The sequence below is a fragment of the Lagenorhynchus albirostris genome, chromosome 4, assembly GCF_949774975.1.
Source record: "Lagenorhynchus albirostris chromosome 4, mLagAlb1.1, whole genome shotgun sequence".
Classification (NCBI taxonomy): Eukaryota; Metazoa; Chordata; class Mammalia; order Artiodactyla; family Delphinidae; genus Lagenorhynchus; species Lagenorhynchus albirostris.
In genome coordinates this window covers 77,583,425-77,604,747 of record NC_083098.1, presented here as the reverse complement: position 1 = coordinate 77,604,747, position 21,323 = coordinate 77,583,425, and the positions used below count along the sequence as shown (strand labels likewise).

Here is a 21,323-nt window from a genome sequence, read left to right as displayed (position 1 = left end):
AAGTGGCCTGAGGCAAGCAACAACGTGATATCCTCATCCACAGAGTGGTCATAGTAAACGTGTGCACACTTTGAAGGGTTATTTCGAGAACTAAATTGAAAGCACTTAGCACAGTGCCTAGCACATCATACCTCTGAGCTAATGTTACTGTTATCTTTCAAAAGTCATTTTGGTGTCTAATCTCTTCTATGAGGTGACATTTTAACATGGGGCGAAGGAAAACTTCCGAAGACTGAGAGTAAATGACCTGAGGAAGCTGAGGCTTGGAGAAAAAAACCTTCTCTGGTGAAAGAGTAATATTTCGACAACACTAGAGAACAGCTACTAGAACAGCTACTTCTCTGGGCTTATCCCCAGAGCCCCCAGCTCAGGCGACTGTGGCGGGGGCCCCACTTGGGAAGGGAGCAGCAGCCTGAATTTACTATCTTAATTATCAGTGTTTTCCACTTCTTCACATCTTCTTCCCATTATTCAGACTGAGTTGAGAAGACCGGCTTCCTACTTAGGAGTTTGAAATCATATAAAACATGCACCCATTCACTAGGCTATAAAGACCACACAGTTTGAATCTACCAAGCCCGGATCCCTGAATGCCTTAGAGATTGAAGAAAAAGGCACCCGAAAAATGTTATACCTCCTGCCAGCATCTCAGCATCACCTCGTATACATATCTGGACGCCAACTTCGGCTGATGGAGTCGGTGGCCGTGAGTAACCATGGTTACCACTTCATAGTTGGTGTTTTTCTCAAAGGGCATTCTGCCTTCAGTGAATATTTCCCACATTAAGACACCTGGAAGAGGAGGAGGATTGCCAAACGATGCACCCAGTGCCTCTTCAGGGCAGAGTTGAGGGGAAGTGGAGCGTGACTCTTACCAAATGACCAGACATCTGATTTGCTGCTAAAGCGGCTGTAATTAAACACCTCAGGTGGACACCACTTCACGGGAAATTTAGCACCGGAAGAACTCGTGTACTGATCGTCCAGAACATACCTAGAGGAAGACACTGAGTTACGGTCTGTATTTTGTGCATGTTCTTTAATTTTCTTTCCCCCTTAAAATCAAAAGCACAGTTGACTGAAGTCCAACAGGCATCCGGTTGAAGCTGGCTGTTTGCCTCTGCAGCCACGCCTCTGCAATTGCCCTCTTCCTCTAAGTGCTTGAGATGCGTGCCCTGTAACATTCTAACTGCGCTTTCACTTTTCTGTTTTTCTTTTTTATAAGGCATTGGAGGCAGCATACAAGAAAAGAGTTTGCAAACTTTCTTTTTAAGAAGCAGTTCTGTTCTTTAAACAAAAAGTTTACCCAAAGGCCCCACATGTTAAGACATCTAAAGCAGAGCTGCTCTAAAGGAAGTGGTGCAAAGCGCTTGGAGCACATGTGCTTTGGCCCCCGTGATTCCACAGAGCACAACTTAAAACTATAGCAAATAAAAAGAGCAAACTGCAAAATGATGTATGCACATGGTGGTGTATATATGTATATACCGTGACGTTCATCCTCTACACACACACACTCAGAACAACACTATGTAGTTTCTCTATGGGAGCATACTTAGGTCCTTCTGGAAGGACACACACAAACTGGTAACACTGGTTACCCCTGGGGAGGATCTTAATTGGGGTGCTAAATACGGGTTCTTCAGCCCTTTCTGTAATGTGTTCAGTATGTATTTACAAGAGGAAGGTGTTCATGTATTATAGGAACATACCAGGTTAATTTCTGCAAGCTCCATGGGAAAATATTCAAATGACTTTTGCACAAACTTCCTTCGCTGTACAGACAAAGATGGTGACAGTGCCACCACGGGCGTTTGTCAGTCAGGGGAGTCTGAACTGAGTGTAGAATGAGTGTTTCAAAGGAGCTGATGCAAAAGCACAGGCTTCTTGAAAGCCAAACATATGAAAATCAAACCTGAAATTGGAGGCCTGCCTGTTAGATACAGAATATCTTCACAGAAAACAAACAAAGAGCGCTGGGTCCTTACTGCCCTGACAGCCAGCAGCTCTGGTCCCATTTCGGACAGTAATGGCTTTCTAACCTCCCTCGGCCCGAGTTTCTCAGGACGGAGGCCTGGCCTGCCTTTATAACCGCCCTCACATGCTGGCCATGGGCTGACCACCCTGACCCCCTTTCGATTCTTGAGCAGGCCAAGCTCATCCCAAATTTCAAGCTTTTGGACTCGGTGTTCTGCCACCTGGAATATTTTATCCTCAGACTTTCACCTAATTGACTGCTTCCTGCCTTTTGGGTCTCTTTTCAGATATCCTGGTCTCAAAGAGGCCTTCGAGAGGCACCAGATTTGAAGTCGCTACCGTCACCCCTGCCCCGCGCCATCACTCAGTACCCGCCCGCCCCACCAACCCCAAGTTATCGCTATCACAGGGGTCGGCAAACTTTTTCTGTAAAAGGCCAGACAGTGAGTGTTTTAGATTTTGCAGGCCTTTGTAGAGTGAAAGCAGCCAGACAACACATCTGTGAATGAGTCTATGTCCTATTAACACTTTATTTATGGACACTGGCTTTTGACTTTCAGATAATTTTCACATGTCATAATATTTTTAAAGTTTTTTTTTTCCCCAACCATTAAACAATGTGAACACCGTGGTTGGCTCACAGGCCATACAAACGTAAGTGTTGGGTCAGATGTGGTCCAGAAGCCGAGGTTGGCGGACCCCTGCTCTGTCACCTCACTCTGTGCTCTCCCCTCTTAGTGGTTCTAGGGTCTTATGTTTCTCTCTCCTCCTGAATTTAAGCTGCACGTGGGCAGGGACTCACATGGATAATGTCATCCTCTGCTAGGGTTCAATCTCTAGTGTTGTGCCTGGCACAGAGCAGGCACCTAATTTTGTATGGATGGGTGTACAGATAAATGAATGGATGAAGGAAGGAGGGAAAGAAATGATAAATGAAATACTCTTTAAAGGACTTTTCTAACACCCTATTAAGATTACAAAAATTAAGAGAATAAAAACATTACAGATTTGCGTATTCTAAAGACTTACCCCAAACACATTTCTATCAAAACAAAAGATTCTAGAAATTTAATCCACACCAGGGAGAAAAGAAAGCAGTGTATTTAACGGGCTATACTACCACCTAGTGGAGAGAATGATTAACAATAATTAACACAATGTATACTGTGTTATTTTAATATATTTATTTTATCTCAGGACATCTAATAGGGTTTCCTTTTTGCTTTATCAATGCAGATTATTTCCATGCTTATCAATTCTGTAAGCTAATGTGAATATCAACTAAAGCCACATAATGAAGTATTAAGTAATCATAACTTCTCAACAGTTTACCTGAGAAAAAGCCAAAGCTAACAGTAAAAAGACAAATTCAGCAAAGAAATCTTTCAAAATATAGATAATCTATTTTCTAACCTTATACAAAAAACAATAAGAAGCAGAAAAATCAATCTGTACAAAAATGATGGGGACTTAAAAAAAATGATGGGTACTTCTAATGTTTTGTTAAAGGAACAAAAGATGTTTCAAAATAGCTCTTAAACAGGCATCAGTGGAAGAAGCTGACACAAACTGCAAAGGAAAAGTCAAGTACTTTCAAGGGAAAGGCCACAGTCTTACATTAATTTAATCCAAAATGTATAGAAAATGTTCACATATACTCAGCCTTACCTAGCCATTCCAAAATCAGAAACTTTCACAATTCCTGCCTCATTTACTAGACAATTTCTGGCAGCCTGGAAAACAACATTATAAAGGTATATTAGTTGCAAAGTTCCACAATAAAAGTAGAAAAATATAAGTTCTGTTTATATTAAATTTAGTGTAACCCAGTCAACATTTGCAGAGGTGGTGTCTCTTATAAATTTTTTTTTACCCCTATGGAAACGTCTTCAACATTTATATGAAAGAATGGATAGAAAGACAGGTCAAAAGTCTCATGTGAAAAAAGGCATTATTACATAATCTTTGCCAACTGTCATATCTATATGAGGACTAAGAGGAGGGTCAATCAGCTTCTTGCCCACCCATTTCTATTCTTATTAAACTATCTGATTTTCTTATTGATAGTGACAACATCTCTTAAAGTCCTTAATTCAGGTTCTTACCAGGCGAGCTTTATAACACACAAGCATCAGATGATGGGTGAACAATCTTTTACCCAGTGGCTTTGCTCAATGATTGGTCTTCTCTAACCCGAAGAGTCAAAAGAACAGCCATATGTAACATAGTTTGCTTTGTCATTTATGACAAACACAATTCTAGATTACTCATACTTTCTTCCCCATTCTTTAAGGTTACAAGGTTCAAGAAAATAGTTTGGAAAAAGACATAGTATTTCTCAGAAGGAAGACATGATGACAATCTTTTCACATGCTATAACCCATAGACTAAGAATGTATTTTTCTTCCTTATGCTTCAGAATTTTATTCTCTGTATGACGCAAATTCCATTTACACGAGGTTATTTCCTGTTGAATGCGTTTTAAGAGTCTCTTTTAAAGTATGAGTTAATACCCGTTCCCTGGATTATCTCCATCTTCCTATAAAGATACCTTATCATGCCTTTACTTGATAGTCACCAGGATTCTTCACCCAGGAGACAGAAGCATCAAAATCTTCCCTTAAGGGATGACAAAAACCTACCCTAATGATGTCAGTATCATTGGCACAGACATATCAAAATTGCCTTCACCACAGTGAGGTATGTGTAGAGAGGTGTAACCTGTCATACCCACGTAGACAACAGATTTCCATCAGTTTTAAAAGTCAAAAAAGAGGAAGGTGCTCCATTCACAAGTTTCAATATGACAAAGAGATGTTCTTTATCATCACTGAGCATAATAATAACTAATGTTACACATATCACATCATCTTCTATTTTGCAAAGTCCTTTGCCCCAGTCATAAAATGTGATCTTTAAAAGTTTTGTGAAAGAAAAGCCCAGGACTGGATGGCTTCACTGGTGAATTCTACCAAATATTTAAAGAAGAATTAACACCAATCCTAAGTTCTCAAACTCTTCCAAAAAATTTTAAAAGGTTCACTTCCAATCTCATTTTATAAGGTCAATGTTACCCTAACTCCAAAGCAAGATAAGGACACAACAAGAAAATAAAAATATAGGCCAATATGCCTGATGAACATAGATGAAAAAATCCTCAACAAAATATTAGCAAACAGAATTCAACAGCACATTAGAAGGATCATACGGGCTTCCCTGGTGGCACAGTGGTTAAGAGTCCGCCTGCCGATGCAGGGGACACAGGTTCATGCCCCGGTCTGGGAAGATTCCACATGCCGTGGAGCAGCTGGGCCCATGAGCCATGGCTGCTGAGCCTGCGCGTCCAGAGCCTGTGCTCCGCAAGGGGAGAGGCCACAACAGTGAGAGGCCCACATACCACAAAAAAAAAAAAAAAAAAAAAAAAAGGATCATACACCATGATCCAGTGGTATTTATCCCTGGGATACAAGGATGGTTTGACATATGCAAATCAAAAACATGATACACCACACTAACAGAAGGAAGGATAAAAATCACATGATCATCTCAACAGATACAGAAAAAGCATTTGACAAAATTCAAAATCCTTTCATTTCATGATTAAAAACTCTCAACAAGTTAGGTATAGAAGGAATGTACCTCAACATAATACAAGTCATATATTACAAGCCCACAGCTAACAACATACTCGATGGTGAAAAGCTAAAAGTTTTTCCTCCAAGGTCAGGAACAAGACAAGGATGCCCACTCTTGTCACTTCTATTGAACATAGTACTGAAAGTCGTAGCCAGAGCAACTAGGTGAGAAAAAGAAATAAAAGGCATCCAAATTGGAATAGAAAAGTAAGATTGTCTCTGTTTGCAGATGACATGATCTTATATATGTAAAACTCTATAAAGACTCCACTAAAAAACTGTTAGAAGTAATAAAAGAACTCAGTAAAATTGAAGGATACAAAATAAACATAGAAAAATCAGTTTTGTTTCTATACACTAACAATGAACTGAGAGAAATTAAGAAAGCAAGTGAATTTCAATAGCATCATAAACATTAACATATGTAGGAATAAATTTCACCAAGGAGGTGAAAAACCTGTACACTTAAAACTATAAGACACTGATGAAAGAAACTGAAGAAGACACAAATAAACAGCAAGATATCCTGTGTTCACAGAGTGGAAGAATTAATATTGCTAAAATGTCCATACTACCCAAAAGGATCTACATATTTAACATAACCCTAACAAAATTCCACTGCATTTTTCAGAGAAATATAAAAAAAATCTAAATTTCATAAGAAACTAAAAAGACCTTGAATAGCCAAAACAATCTTGAAAATGAATAAAGCTGGAGGCATCACACTTCCTGATTTTGAACTAGATTACAGAAATATAGTAATCAAAACTGTATGGTACTGGCACAGAAACAGAGACATAGACCAATGGAACAGAACAGAGAATCCAGAAATAAACCCATGTATATATGGTCAACTAATCTTTAACATGGGCACCAAGAACACACAAAGGGAAGGGATAATCTCTTCCATAAATGGTGCTGGCAAATTCAAATATCCATATGTAAAATAATGAAATTGGACCCTACTCTTACACCATACAAAAAATTAACTTGAAATAGATTAAAGACTTAAATGTAACACCTGAAACTATACAACTCCTAGAAGAAAACATAGGGGAAAAACTCTTTGACATGGTCTTGGCAATGATTTTTTGGATCTGACACCAAAACACGGGCAAAAAAAGCAAAAATAAATAACTAGGGTTACAACAAAGTAAAAAGTTTTTTCACAACAAAGGAAACAATCAACAAAATGAAAAGGCTAACTATAGAATGGGAAAAAAAATATTTGTAAAACATATATCTGATAAAGGGTTAATATCTAAAATATATAAGGAACTCATTCAACTCAACAGCAAAAAAGCAAATATTCGACTGAAAAATGAGCAGAGGACTGAATACACACTTGATCAAAAAAGACACACAAGGGAATTACCTGGCGGTCCAGTGGTTAGGACTCCACACTTCCACTGCAGGGGGCAGGGGTTCAATCCTGGTTGGGGAACTAAGATCCCGCAAGCCGTGTGGCAGGGCCAAAAAAAAAAAAAAGACACACAAATGGCCAATAGGTACGTGAAAAGGGGCTCAACACCACTAATCATCAGGGAAATGCAAATAAAAACCACAATGAGATATCACCTCTCACTTCTCAGAACGACTATCAACAAAAACACGAGATGACAACAGCTGGCAAAAAGAAAAGGCAGACAGCAGAAGCAAGAAGAACTACAATCCTGCAGCCTGTGGAACAAAAACCACATTCACAGAAAGATAGACAAGATGAAAAGGCAGAGGGCTATGTACAAGATGAAGGAACAAGATAAAACCCCAGAAAAACAACTAAATGAAGTGGAGATAGGCAACCTTCCAGAAAAAGAATTCAAAATAATGATAGTGAAGATGATCCAGGACCTCGAAAAAAGAATGGAGGCAAAGATCGAGAAGATGCAAGAAATGTTTAACAAAGACCTAGAAGAATTAGAGAACAAACAAACAGAGATGAACAATACAATAAATGAAATGAAAACTACACTAGAAGGGATCAACAGCAGAATAACTGAGGCAGAAGAACGGATAAGTGACCTGGAAGACAGAATGGTGGAATTCACTGCTGCAGAACAGAATAAAGAAAAAAGAATGAAAAGAAATGAAGACAGCCTAAGAGACCTCTGCGATAACATTAAATGCAACAACATTTGCATTATAGGGGTCCCAGAAGGAGAAGAGAGAGAGAAAGGACCCGAGAAAATATCTGAAGAGATTATAGTCGAAAACTTCCATAACGTGGGAAAGGAAACAGCCACCCAAGTCCAGGAAGCACAGAGAGCCCCATACAGGATAAATCCAAGGAGAAACACGCCTAGACACACAGTAATCAAATTGACAAAATTAAAAACAAAGAAAAATTATTGAAAGCAGCAAGGGAAAAATGACAAATAATATACAAGGGAACTCCCATAAGGTTAACAGCTGATTTCTCAGCAGAAACTCTACAAGCCAGAGGGAGTGGCATGATATAGTTAAACTGATGAAAGGGAAGAACCTACAACCAAGATTACTCTACCCGGCAAGGATCTCATTCAGATTCGATGGAGAAATCAAAAGCGTTACACACAAGCAAAAGCTGAGAGAATTCAGCCCCACCAAACCAGCTCTACAACAAATGCTAAAGGAACTTCTCTAAGTGGGAAACACAAGAGAAGAAAAGAACCTACAAAAACAAACCCAAAACAATTAAGAAAATGATCATAGGAATATACATATCGATAATCACCTTAAACGTGAATGGATTAAATGCTACAACCAAAAGACACAGGCTTGCTGAATGGATACAAAAACAAGACCCATATATATGCTGTCTACAAGAGACCCACTTCAGACCTAGGGACACATACAGACTGAAAGTGAGGGGATGGAAAAAGATATTCTGTGCAATTGGAAATCAAAAGAAAGCTGGAGTAGCAATCCTCATATCAGATATAATAGACTTTAAAAGAAAGAATGTTACAAGAGACAAGGAAGGACACTACATAATGATCAAGGGATCAATCCAAGAAGCTATAACAATTATATAAATATATATGCACCCAATGTAGAAGCAACTCAATACATAAGGCAACTGCTAACAGCTATAAAAGAGGAAATCGACAGTAACACAATAATAGTGGGGGACTTTAACACCTCACTTACACCAATGGACAGATCACCCAGAATGAAAATAACTAAGCAAACAGAAGCTTTAAATGACACGACAGAGCAGATAGATTTAATTGATATTTATAAGACATTCCATCCAAAAACAGCAGATTACACTTTCTTCTCAAGTGCACATGGAACACTCTCCAGGATAGGTCACATCTTGGGTCACAAATCAAGCCTCAGTAAATTTAAGAAAATTGAAATCATATCAAGCATCTTTTCTGACCACAATGCTATAAGATTAGAAATGAATTACAGGGAAAAAAATGTAAAAACACATTGGAGGCTAAACAATACATTACTGAATAACCAAGAGATCACAGAAGAAATCAAGAGGAAATCAAAAAATACCTAGAGACAAATGACAATGAAAACACGACGATCCAAAACCTATGGGATGCAGCAAAAGTGGTGCTAAGAGAGAAGTTTATAGCAATACAAGCCTACTTCAAGAAACAAGAAAAATCTCAAATAAACAATCTAACCTTACACCTAAAGGAACTAGAGAAAGAAGAACAAACAAAACCCAAAGTTAGCAGAAGGAAAGAAATCATAAAGATGAGAGCAGAAATAAATGAAATAGAAACAAAGAAAACAATAGCAAAGATCAATAAAACTAAAACCTGGTTCTTTGAGAAGATAAATGAAATTGATAAACCACTAGCCAGACTCACCAAGAAAAAGAGGGAGAGGACTCAAATCAATAAAATTAGAAATGAAAAAGGAGAAGTTACAATAGACACCGCAGAAACACAAAGCATCCTAAGAGACTACTACAAGTAAAATGGACAACCTGGAAGAAATGGACAAATTCTTAGAAAGGTATAACCTTCCAAGACTGAACATGGAAGAAATAGAAAATATGAACAGATCAATCACAAGTAATGAAATTGAAACTGTGATTAAAAATCTTCCAACAAACAAAAGTCCAGGACCAGATGGCTTCACAGGTGAATTCTATCAAACATTTAGAGAAGAGCTAAGACCCATCCTTCTCAAACCCTTCCAAAAAACTGCAGAGGAAGGAACACTCCCAAACTCATTCTATGAGGCCACCATCACCCTGATACCAAAACCAGACAAAGATACTCCAGAAAAAGAAAATTACAGACCGATATCACTGATGACTATAGATGCAAAAATCCTCAACAAAATACTGGCAAACAGAATCCAGCAACACATTAAAAGGATCATACACCATGATCAAGTGGGATTTATCCCAGGGATGCAAGGATTCTTCAATATACGCAAATCAATCAATGTGATACACCAAATTAACAAACTGAAGAATAAAAACCATATGATCATCTCAATAGATGCAGAAAAAGCTTTTGACAAAATTCAACACCCACTTATGATAAAAAAGTCTCCAGAAAGTGGGCATAGAGGGAACCTACCTCAACATAATAAAGGCCATATATGACAAACCCAGAGCAAACATCATTCTCAATGGTGAAAAACTGAAAGCAATTCCTCTAAGATCAGGAACAAGACAAGGATGTCCACTCTCACCTCTATTATTCAGCATAGTTTTGGAAGTCCTAGCCAAGGCAATCAGAGAAGAAAAAGAAATAAAAGGAATACAAATTGGAAAAGAAGAAGTAAAACTGTCACTGTTTGCAGATGACATGATACTATACACAGAGAATCCTAAAAACGCCGCCAGAAAACTACTAGAGCTAATCAATGAATTTGGTAAAGTTGCACAGGATACAAAATTAATGCACAGAAATCTCTTGCATTCCTATACACTAATGATGAAAAATCTGAAAGAGAAACTAAGGAAACACTCCCATTTACCATTGCAACAAAAAGAAGAAAATACCTAGGAATAAACCTACCTAGGGAGACAAAAGACCTGTATGCAGAAAACTATAAGACACTGATGAAAGAAATTAAAGATGATACCAACAGATAGAGAGATATACTGTGTTCTTGGATTGGAAGAATCAATATTGTGAAAATGACTATACTACCCAAAGCAATCTACAGATTCAAAGCAATCTCTATCAAATTACCAATGGCATTTTTTATGGAACTAGAACAAAAATCTTAAGATTTGTATGGAGACACAAAAGACCCCTAATAGCCAAAGCAGTCTTGAGGGGAAAACAACGGAGCTGGAGGAATCAGACTTCCTGACTTCAGACTATATTACAAAGCTACAGTAATCAAGACAATATGGTACTGGCAAAAAAACAGAAATATAGATCAATGAAACAGGATAGAAAGCCCAGAGATAAACCCATGCACCTGTGGTCAACTAATCTATGAAAAAGGAGGCAAGGATATATAATGGAGAAAAGACAGTCTCTTCAATAAGTGGTGCTGGGAAAACTGGACAGCTACATGCAAAAGAATGAAATTAGAACACTCCCTAACACCATACAGAAAAATAAACTCAAAATGGATTCGAGACCTAAATGTAAGACTGGACACTATAAAACTCTTCGAGGAAAACATAGGAAGAACACTCTTTGACATAAATCACAGCAAGAACTTTTTTGATCCACCTCCTAGAGTAATGGAAATCAAGCCAAAAATAAACAAATGGGACCTAATGAAACTTAAAAGGTTTTGCACAGCAAAGCAAACCATAAACAAGATGAAAGACAATCCTCAGAATGGGAGAAAATATTTTCAAACAAATCAACAAAGGATTAATCTCCAAAATATATAAACAGCTCATGCAGCTCAATACTAGAGAAACAAACAACCCAATCCAAAAATGGGCAGAAGACCTAAATAGACATTTCTCCAAAGAAGACATAGAGATGGCCAAGAAGCACATGAAAAGCTGCTCAACATCACTAATTATTAGAGAAATGCAAATCAAAACTACAATGAGGTATCACCTCACACTAGTTAGAATGGGCATCATCAGAAAATCTACAAACAACAAATGCTAGAGAGGGTGTGGAGAAAAGGGAACCCTCTTGCACTGTTGGTGGGAATGGTAACTGATACAGCCACTATGGAGAACAGTATGGAGGTTCCTTAAAAAACTAAAAATAGAATTACCACATGATCCAGCAATGCCACTACTGGGCATATACCCAGAGAAAACCATAACTGAAAAAGACACATGCACCCCAATATTCATTGCAGCACTATTTACAATAGCCAGGTCATGGAAGCACCCTAAATGCCCATTGACAGACGAATGGATAAAGAAGTTTAGTACATATATGCAATGGAATATTACTCAGCCATAAAAAGGAACGAAATTGAGTCATTTGTTGAGACGTGGATGGATCTAGAGACTGTCATACAGAGTGAAGTAAGTCAGAAAGAGAAAAACAAATATCATATATTAATGCATGTATGTGGAACCTAGAAAAATGGTGCAGATGAACCAGTTTGCAGGGGAGAAGTTGAGACACAGATGTAGAGAACAAACGTATGGACACCAATGGGGGAAAGCCACGGGGTGGTGGTATGCTGAATTGGGCGACTGGGATTGACATGTATACGCTGATGTGTATAAAATTGATGACTAATAAGAACCTGCTGAATAAAAAAATAAAATTCAGAAATTAAAAAAAATAAACAACTAATACTAAACTTTCTTTGGGTTATTTGTATGGACATATGTTAATATAAATGTTTCCGACATTACATGAAATATCTAAAAATCTTACATGTTCTGGTATAATGTTATAAGTCATAATTCTAGTTATTACTTTAAAATGTGTATCTCAGAAATAACCAAAAAAGAAAAAAGAAAAGGTGGAGAAAGAGGAACACTTGTATACTGTTGGTGGGAATGCAAATTGGTATAGCCACTATGGAAAGCAGTATGGAGGTTCCTCAAGAAATTAAAAACAGAACTACCATATATATGATCCAGCAGTCCCACTTCCTAGTATGTAGCTGAAGGAAACAAAATCAGTACCTTAAAGAAATATCTGCACTCCCATATTCATAGCAGCATTATTCACAATAGCCAAGATATGGAAACAACCCAAGTGTCCATCAATGGGTGAATGAATAAAGACAATGTGGTGTGTATATATATACACAGACAGAATGGAACATTATTCAACCATAAAAAGAAGAAGGAAATCTCATCAGTTGCAACAACATGGATGAACCTGGAGGACACTATGTTAAGTGAAACAGACCAGACAGAGAAAGACAAATACTATATGCTATCACTTATATATGGAATCTAAGGGGGAAAAAAAATGGAACTCACAGAAAGGAAGACTATACTGGTGATTGCCAGGGGTTGGGGAGTTAGGGGAAATGGAGATGTTGGTCAAAGGGTACAAACTTTCAGTTACAAGATAAGTTTTGAGGATCTAAGATATAGCATGATGACTATAGTTAATAATAGAGTATTGTATACTTTAACAGGGACTAAGGGTTCTACCAACATATTGAAAATAGACACATTTGGGAAGAATAGGCAGAGAAGAAAAAGAGAAAGAAAAAATGAGTGGAGAAGAGAGGGAGACAGAGTAAGACAGAGGAAAAATTAAGAAGCGTCTCCAGCACAATAATTTAGAACCAGTAACAGATTACTTTTTCTGGTATTTTCTGGAGTTAACGTCGACTCCATCTCTTTCTAGTGAAGAAAATGAACGAAAGGATTTCTGTTATAATTTCAGCTTCTAGTGTGTGAGATGGGAAACAGCTTAGGACTTAGTCAAAGGATGAGTCAACCCTTAACTTCCCATTTATCACCATATGCATGTCATTTCACTTCTCTGATGCTAATTTTCTTATCTATAAGACAATGGTGGTCAGAAAAGCTGTTATGATTAGCTATCTCATGGGATTCTTATGAAGACCAAATGTAATGCATGGTAACTAACCTGGAAATATTACCTATGTAATTATGTATGATTTAATAAGCAGGTACCTATGTAATTATATACTACATGTATTAGATTTAATAAAGATCTTTCTGTTAAAACTATGGGGCAAGTTAAATTTACCACATTTAAAAGTAACAGTGATATATTGTTGAGAACAAAACTTGGGTATGAACACGTCATTCCTCATTTGTTGACCCAGATTACAAAGGAATTTGGCTGGCGATGGGAAGGCAGGTGGTTTGCGATTACCAGGTCTCTGTGGATGAAGCTGTTTCTCTCCAGGTACTCCATCGCTTCACACACATCTTGACACATGCTCAGCAGCACATCTCTACTAAAATGGCCTTGTCTCTGTCGGAGGAAATTCAGAAGGCATCCCCTTTCCATGAACTCGGTAACGATGTAAATGGGTTTCTGCTGGGTGCATACACCATAAAGCTGTACTAACTTCGGGTGTGTCAGTTTCCTGAGAGGGAAGTCATGCATACACAGAGTTACTGCAGGGAAAGAAACCATCAGGGGTGTTAGCTGGCAAGGGGCCACTTTTTAATACAAAAAGGGGAACCAGAAAAAATGTAGAAACTTACATCATTACTTTAGCTTCTTCTATGAAATCTTCCTCACACATGGCACCTTCCCTAATAGCTTTGATGGCTACTTTGTACTGAGCTCGCCACTTGCCAAGCCTTACTACTCCAAAGAGTCCACTCCCCAACTCCCTCATAAAGGTCAGCTCTGAAGGGTTAATCTCCCATTTTTCTGTGAGACAGAGGGGGAAAGTGATAAAATTTAATCAGGAGAATACAGTAGGAATCAGTGGAAAACAAAGAAACTATAACCAAGGTCAATCTAAAACTTACAAGGTAATACAATTACCAACACAGAGCAGACTTGCAACCTGCCCATAAGCGACAGAAGGTGGCTTTCCTCCCTCTGGGGAGGATGGATCCCTTCTCAGCTGTCACAGTAAAAGCAAAGTGAACTGAAGAAGGCAAGAAGATGCTACACAATAGGCTAATAATAATGGAGCTTGAAACTTAAAGGTACTTTTTCTTTTTTAAACAAATACTTCCTCCTTTACCATTCCTCCCCCTGAAGTTTTTTTTTTTTCTGTTTCAATTCCATCAAGTTGGAAAGAGTTTAACCTGTTTTAAAGGCTTTCACCAGTAGCACAAAGACAATCAAGTTGCATGTCTTCTCTATTACCTCCATCTTTACTTTCCTGTGAGTAGCCAACCAAGCCCAGTGAGAAGCAGGAAAGGCTTTGATTTATTTTAGAAGTAACATGGTAATGCTTGTTTTTCACTGACGGACAGTTTTCTACCAAATAATAATGAATAATGATGAAAACAGAAAACCTAGGGTTACTACAGCTATAAGTGTAATCATCTAACATCTCACACGGTAAACTTATATAAAAACAGTTCCGCTATGTGGAATTCTACACATCTAAACTGGTCTTCTCATAACGGGTTCAAGAAAAATTTGCCATGCAACTAAAAAAGGAGTTACCGTAGCTGAATCCTGCAGTGGTTGGTGCATTCTTTGTGCTAACTGGGTACCGCAGCCTTGTGACAAGTCCTAGAAATCAAAAAGAGTATTACAGTTGAATTCACTCACTCATTCTGCATGGTAAAGCACTAAACTAGAAACTCACTTACAAAATTCACTCATTTATTCACTTAGTGCTCATCTTCCTTGTGTATATATAGCCCTCTGCTATATGCTAGCAAAAACTAAAGGAAGGCAGGAAGGACGATGATCCTACTGTTGTCAAAACCAAGCCTGTGTGCCTGATGCACAGTGAGGCCAAACAACCCAAAATGTCGGAGTCTGGAGCAGAGAAAGGTTTATTGCAGGGCCAAGCAAGGAGAACGGGGGGCTTGTACTCAAAAGACCCCAACTCCCCAGTGGCCTTCGACAAGGGTTTTTAAAGACATTGTTAGGGGAGAGGGTAGTAAGACAAGTGATCAGCTCCTGGACCTTCTTCTGATTGGCTGACGGTGGTAGGTAACAGGGTGATGTTTCAGGAATCTCAATCATCAACCTTCTGGTTCCAACCAGCCTGGGGTCTACCTGCTTGTGGTCAGCATGTAGTCACCCTCCTCCACCTGGATGGGGGTCTTAGCTTCTGCAGAGCGACTCAAAGATACGCATCAGATCGTTATCTACATCTCTTCAGGAGGAACTAGGAGTCCTGTGACTAATCATTAACTGCTTCAGCCTGCTCTTTGGAGCTTGGGGAAGGCTTAGGAGACTAAAGCTTTTTTTTTTTTTCCAAACAAGAAACGGGAAACACAGAGGAGCTTTTGTACCCAGGAAGGCCCCCACAGGGTCCTGCTTGGTTTCACTACTCTCTGAGCCGACAATTCCATATTTTTAAAATATACGTTTTTATTCATTCAACATTTTTTTTTTAAATGCAGTGTTTGTCAGGCACTATGCTAGCATGGTGTCTTGCAAACACTTTAAAGGATGTTCAAAGGTTTCCAACAATTATTATCAAGTATTATTTCATGTTCTTTTCCAGTATAAGATTTGAATTATGAAATGGAATTACAGTAGTCTGCTAAAATTAAAGTGATGCACCTGACATAACTCAGCATTTGTAATCTTACCATAAAAACTGGACTCTACAATATTAACGACTGGGAATAACACAACTACTGGAAATAGGTGAGGTACCTTAAATCCTTTAACTTAAGTTGCTTACAATACTAAATAAGAAATCCCAGGTATTTCTCCTATAAACACCTGTAGCCCTATGTATTTCTTCTAATACGGCGTATCTCATAGTAATTTAATATTGTTATGTACTTCTCTGTCTCCCCTACCAGATGGTAAGATCTGGGAGAGACAAGATCAATAGCCATCTAGTTTCCCCATAGTATCCCTACCGTCCGGCACAGTTCCTGGCATGCCGTAGGCACTTAATACATGTTTCTGAAATGAGTGACCTGAGATAACGGTGAAGCGTAACAATTCACACAAGAAGAAGAAGAAAGGAATAGGGGAATGTGAATGCTGAAAAAGACTAGAATAAAAGATAAGAAAAAGTTCTTCAGGGGATAAATTGATATGAAATCAGTTCCTCAAATGTTAAACACAGAGTTATTACATGATGCAGCAAATCCATTCCTAAGTTAGTACCCAAAAGAAATGAAACATGTTTCATGCAAAAACTTGTACACAGATGTTTCCAGCAGCATTACTCATAATGGCCAAAAGGTGGAAACAGCCCAAATGTCCATCAACTGATGAATGATACAAAAATGGATAAACAAAATCCACACGACGGATTATTATTCATCGTTAAAAAGGAGTGGAGTACTTATATAGGCTACGACAGGGAGGAATGGCAAAAATATTACACTCAAAGAAGCTACTCAGAACAGACTGCATATAGTATGATTCCATTTACATGAAATGTCCAGAATAGGCAAATCTATAGAGATAGAAAGTAGATTAGTGGGTGCCCAGGGCAGGACTGGTGGAAGGGGTTAAGGGGTGACTGCTAATGCACGGGGGATGCTGAAAATGACCTCAGATTATGGTGATAGTTGGCACAACTCTGCAAATATACTAATTTACAGACCACTGAGTTGTACACATCATGTGGGTGAACTTTATGGTGTGTAAATTATATCTCAATAACCATTCCTATCATTATCTGAGAGACGTGAAGAGAGTCACAAATAGCAACAGACTTGGCAAAGGCCTTCGATAAAATTTCAAAAGTTAATTTTCCATAGATTGGGCTGGACACTTGGCTAACCCCTGCTCAGTTACATCTTTGAAGTCAAAGGCTAGAAATCTTTCTATCTCATCCTCTAGAGCTTCCAAGGGCACAAATGTGGTTTCTGGTTTTGTTTTTGATGTTTGGTTTATTCCCATTCTGGTGGTTAAGTGTAGCAAAGATTTGGGAAGATGGAAGACGTGTCTGGGACATTCTTACACTAGTCTTTGGAAGCCTCTAACACAGGCCTAAACCTAAGCTGCTCATCTGGCAGCTTCTGTGACAGCTGCAACATAGACATACATTGGAGTTTAGTTTGGTAGGTGTTACAGAAAAAACAATATTCAATGACGCTTTTAAAGATGGTCCAGCAGGCTTTATTCAGGACCACTGTGATAGGTATAAGGACCACTGCAATGGGATTTTAAAGTGGGGGAGAGAGATGGGCCCGACTCTGAACACAACCTGGACAAATGAGAACTCACAGCCAAGGAGAAGGATGGGGAATCAGTGGATGGAAAATTACTAAACGAAACATCAATGCAGGGAGGGCTTAGAGTGGTTCTGGCCAAACTAATCGAACAAGATTCTTGCTGAAATAAGCCAGGGTACCCAGACATTACCCGGGGGGATGGTGGAAGGCGAGGAACCCGACCAGTTATTGAGGGTGATTAGACATCAAATCTCAAGGGTAAGGGGTTCTGGTTAAAGTGACTTAGCAGGGTTATTGCCAAAACTGGATTTTATAAGAAAGTGTACAGATGGGCCCAGGAGACGGTCCAGGAGCCTGACTAAAGTTGGGTCAAGCAAAGAACCTTTGTCAGTACCAAGGATGTAGACCTTGTATTGTATGTGGCAGATGTGAACGTTTGCCACACACGATAAGGATAACTTGTGTTTTAAGGTCAAGACGGGGCTTCTTTTGAGTTATTATTTCTGATTTCTCTTTGTATATATCATTTCCTTAATAGGCAGTAATTTTAAATCAATCACTTTCTACAATTAACTACAACATAAACCTGCTCAAGGTTTATGAATTAACCTTTATGAATTAGAATTCATCACCATGTCTAATCATTTTAATCACTACTTTATATTTGAAATAGGTTTTAACAGCTCACTTACCTGCTGCATTGTGCTTATGATATTCAATAATCTCAGGAATTGAACCAAAAGCATGTTTTTCTGCCAGATAATACTTCTTTGGAGATGTCATTGTCTCCTTTATATGATAATGCCTGAAACCTGATGAACCTTCTCTGTAACAAAAATCAGAATGTGTTAGAAGCAAGTTGGAATAATGTAACTTCACCCTTAAGGTGTTTTCTACCAGGGTCCCTACATATGGCCCCCTCTATTCTCTACACAAATTTTATTTTCCCCCATGTTCTTCTTAGCTTCACCTTTCAAATTAACGGATGGAAGTTATAAAGTGGTCACTGATAACTGATACTTGGTCCCTTGCGTGAGATCGTGAAAGAGAACATTTACCAAAACTCCATTTACCAACAATTAAAAGTCTTAAAATAGCTATTAGCTGGATACTGCTTTTTGTCCCTGCTGTTGGTGTTGCAAATGTCCAGAAGACCTCTAAAAGTTAATAAACTAGACGTACAAATCATGTACACATTCTATTTTAGGTATCTTAGATCTTCCTGAGTCATCTCTTGCTGAAAATCCTTTCCAGAGAACTCTTGCCGCTGTGAAGATAAAGTTCAAACTCCTTGACATGGACATGTGTCTTCCACTTCTACCTCTCTGGCTTCTCTCTCCTCCCTTCCCCCTGCCCCTCCCATTCTACAATCCAGCTACAATACACTGTTGTCAGCTCACCAAGTGCTCGCTCACTTCCAGGTCCAGGCAATTTCCTGTGTCAGAAACACATTTCCCTCTCTCCAACTTTTGCCTGCCTCACCCGTCAGGTCTCACATTGGATGTCAGTAGACAACGTTAATGCCTAACTCAGATGTGTCTGGGCTAAGTACCACCCACCCCCACCCCGACACACAAACACACACACACACACACGTTGCCCTCCCTGCATAGCAGTCACTCACATATACCATCACTGCCTGTTTGCCTGTCTGAAAGAAGCCCTCGCTAAGCTACTGGAGGGCTGGGTCTGTGTCTACTTGGCTCAGTGTGGTATCCTTAGTACCTAGCACAGTGCAAAGTAATTATCTGCGGAATGTTGCTAAAGTTTCTCTAGTCATTCAGAACAAATATATATATGGAAAATGAGGAAAATTACTAGATATGAATATAAAAATGGTATAGACTTTAGAAATCAAGTTCAGATTTTTTTTAATGCTCAATTGTAGCTTATTTTCTGAAAATTAGGAATCCATATACACTATATAAGAACTTCATATAAAAACTCTGATTTTAAGCAGAGAGAGAGAGAGAGAGATTACTTACCCTCCAAACTTTGTATAAAGGGAGACTGTGTACATGCCTGGTTGACTGGAATCTCTTACCATAAAACCACCTTCTTTATCCTAAAATCCAAGAAGAAAATTTTTTTCAATCCAATAATACCAATGCCACAGAGAAGATCCAAGAGCCCAATCTTATAATTTTATGATTATTATCCTCTGCCGAGAAAATCTGCTTTGGAGAAGCGCAACTTACCAACAGGTAAGTCATCCACGTGACCGTCTCCCATCCATGTGACCTTCCACTTCACATTACTGAACCGTGAGATTAGTTAAAGAAAGCACACTCATAATTCCCCACAATCACAACTCCTCACACACACTAGTACGAGACATCTCAACAAGACAATCTCTCAGGGCCCTTCCAGAACTAACAGACAAAATTTTGCAATTCCCTTATGTCCTGGACATGTGGGGAAACAGCTACTGAAAAATGTATTTCTTAATGACTGGGTTTCATTTCATACATTTTTCATATTTGCTATAAGGCTTGAATCCCGACTCAATATCATCTTCTATCCACACAGCATTTTTCCTGTAAATACCTCAGTGCTCTTTATAGGAAGATTTTTTTTTAAATCCTCAATTCCCCTGGAAATCGATGTTAAATATCACTCTTTATGAAAGGACAGACAGAGGCACAAGCAACTTAAGCAGAGAAACCCAAAAGGCAGCAACACGCTGAATGACCAAAAGCTAAATCCTCATCAGGTTCTTAGACTAAGAGCAAGAAACAGAAGCTAGGAACCTCAAATACCTCTCCACCATTAATGCCACAGTCAATCTCTAGCACTGAAATTGCTTTAAAATGAAAGTGTGTTTAACAGATTAAAATAAAATAAATTTTCTTCTTATTCCTAGGAAAGACAATGGAATGAAATAAAGGCCCACAAACAAATCTGATAAGAACAATTAGGGACAATGATTATAACAGTTAATCTATCAATAAAACATGTTTATTGAACACTTACTCTGTTTTAATATGTTCTAATATGTGGATCTACTCAGTCCTCAAAACAGTCCTATGAGGTAGGTACTATGGTTATCTCCTTGCCTGTTTACTTTACAGGTAAGGAAATGGGGCACAGAAAAGTTGGACATTTGCCCCAACTCAAACAGCTAGTAAGTAGCAGAGCCAGGATTTGGACCCCAGGCCTTCTAGCTACCCACTTCCCTAGAGCTGCCTCTCATTGTGAGGTCACCAGGGAGGCGTGTAAAAATCCTGTAGAGGGAGAGGGGCAGGGAGAGGTGACGTGTCATCTAAAGCAAGCGAAGTCACCTGCTATTGCTCTCATAACATAAACTACAGAAAGAAGTTATACCCTGAGAAAACTGGGCATATACTGGGCATATACCCTGAGAAAACCATAATTCAAAAAGAGTCATGTACCAAAATTTTCATTGCAGCTCTATTTACAATAGCCAGGACACGGAAGCAACCTAAGTGTCCATCATCGGATGAATGGATAAAGAAGATGTGGCACATATATACAATGGAATATTACTCAGCCATAAAAAGAAACGAAATTGAGTTATTTGTAGTGAGGTGGATGAACCTAGAGTCTGTCATACAGAGTGA

General features: G+C 38.6%; 1 protein-coding gene across 10 annotated transcripts in view; it reads right to left on the bottom strand.

The window, feature by feature from the left end:
* TEC (tec protein tyrosine kinase) overlaps positions 1 to 21,323 on the bottom strand; it is a 142,146-nt gene that overhangs the window by 1,244 nt on the left and 119,579 nt on the right. For all 10 annotated transcript variants that reach the window (XM_060148223.1, XM_060148222.1, XM_060148224.1 and 7 more), the window contains 8 exons: positions 19,728 to 19,807; positions 18,435 to 18,568; positions 15,086 to 15,154; positions 14,161 to 14,332; positions 13,823 to 14,039; positions 3,646 to 3,710; positions 876 to 994; positions 635 to 792 (listed from right to left, as the gene is read on the bottom strand). In XM_060148223.1, the coding sequence (XP_060004206.1) occupies positions 635 to 792; positions 876 to 994; positions 3,646 to 3,710; positions 13,823 to 14,039; positions 14,161 to 14,332; positions 15,086 to 15,154; positions 18,435 to 18,568; positions 19,728 to 19,807 (1,014 nt within the window). The remainder of the gene's footprint in view (positions 1 to 634; positions 793 to 875; positions 995 to 3,645; positions 3,711 to 13,822; positions 14,040 to 14,160; positions 14,333 to 15,085; positions 15,155 to 18,434; positions 18,569 to 19,727; positions 19,808 to 21,323) is intronic.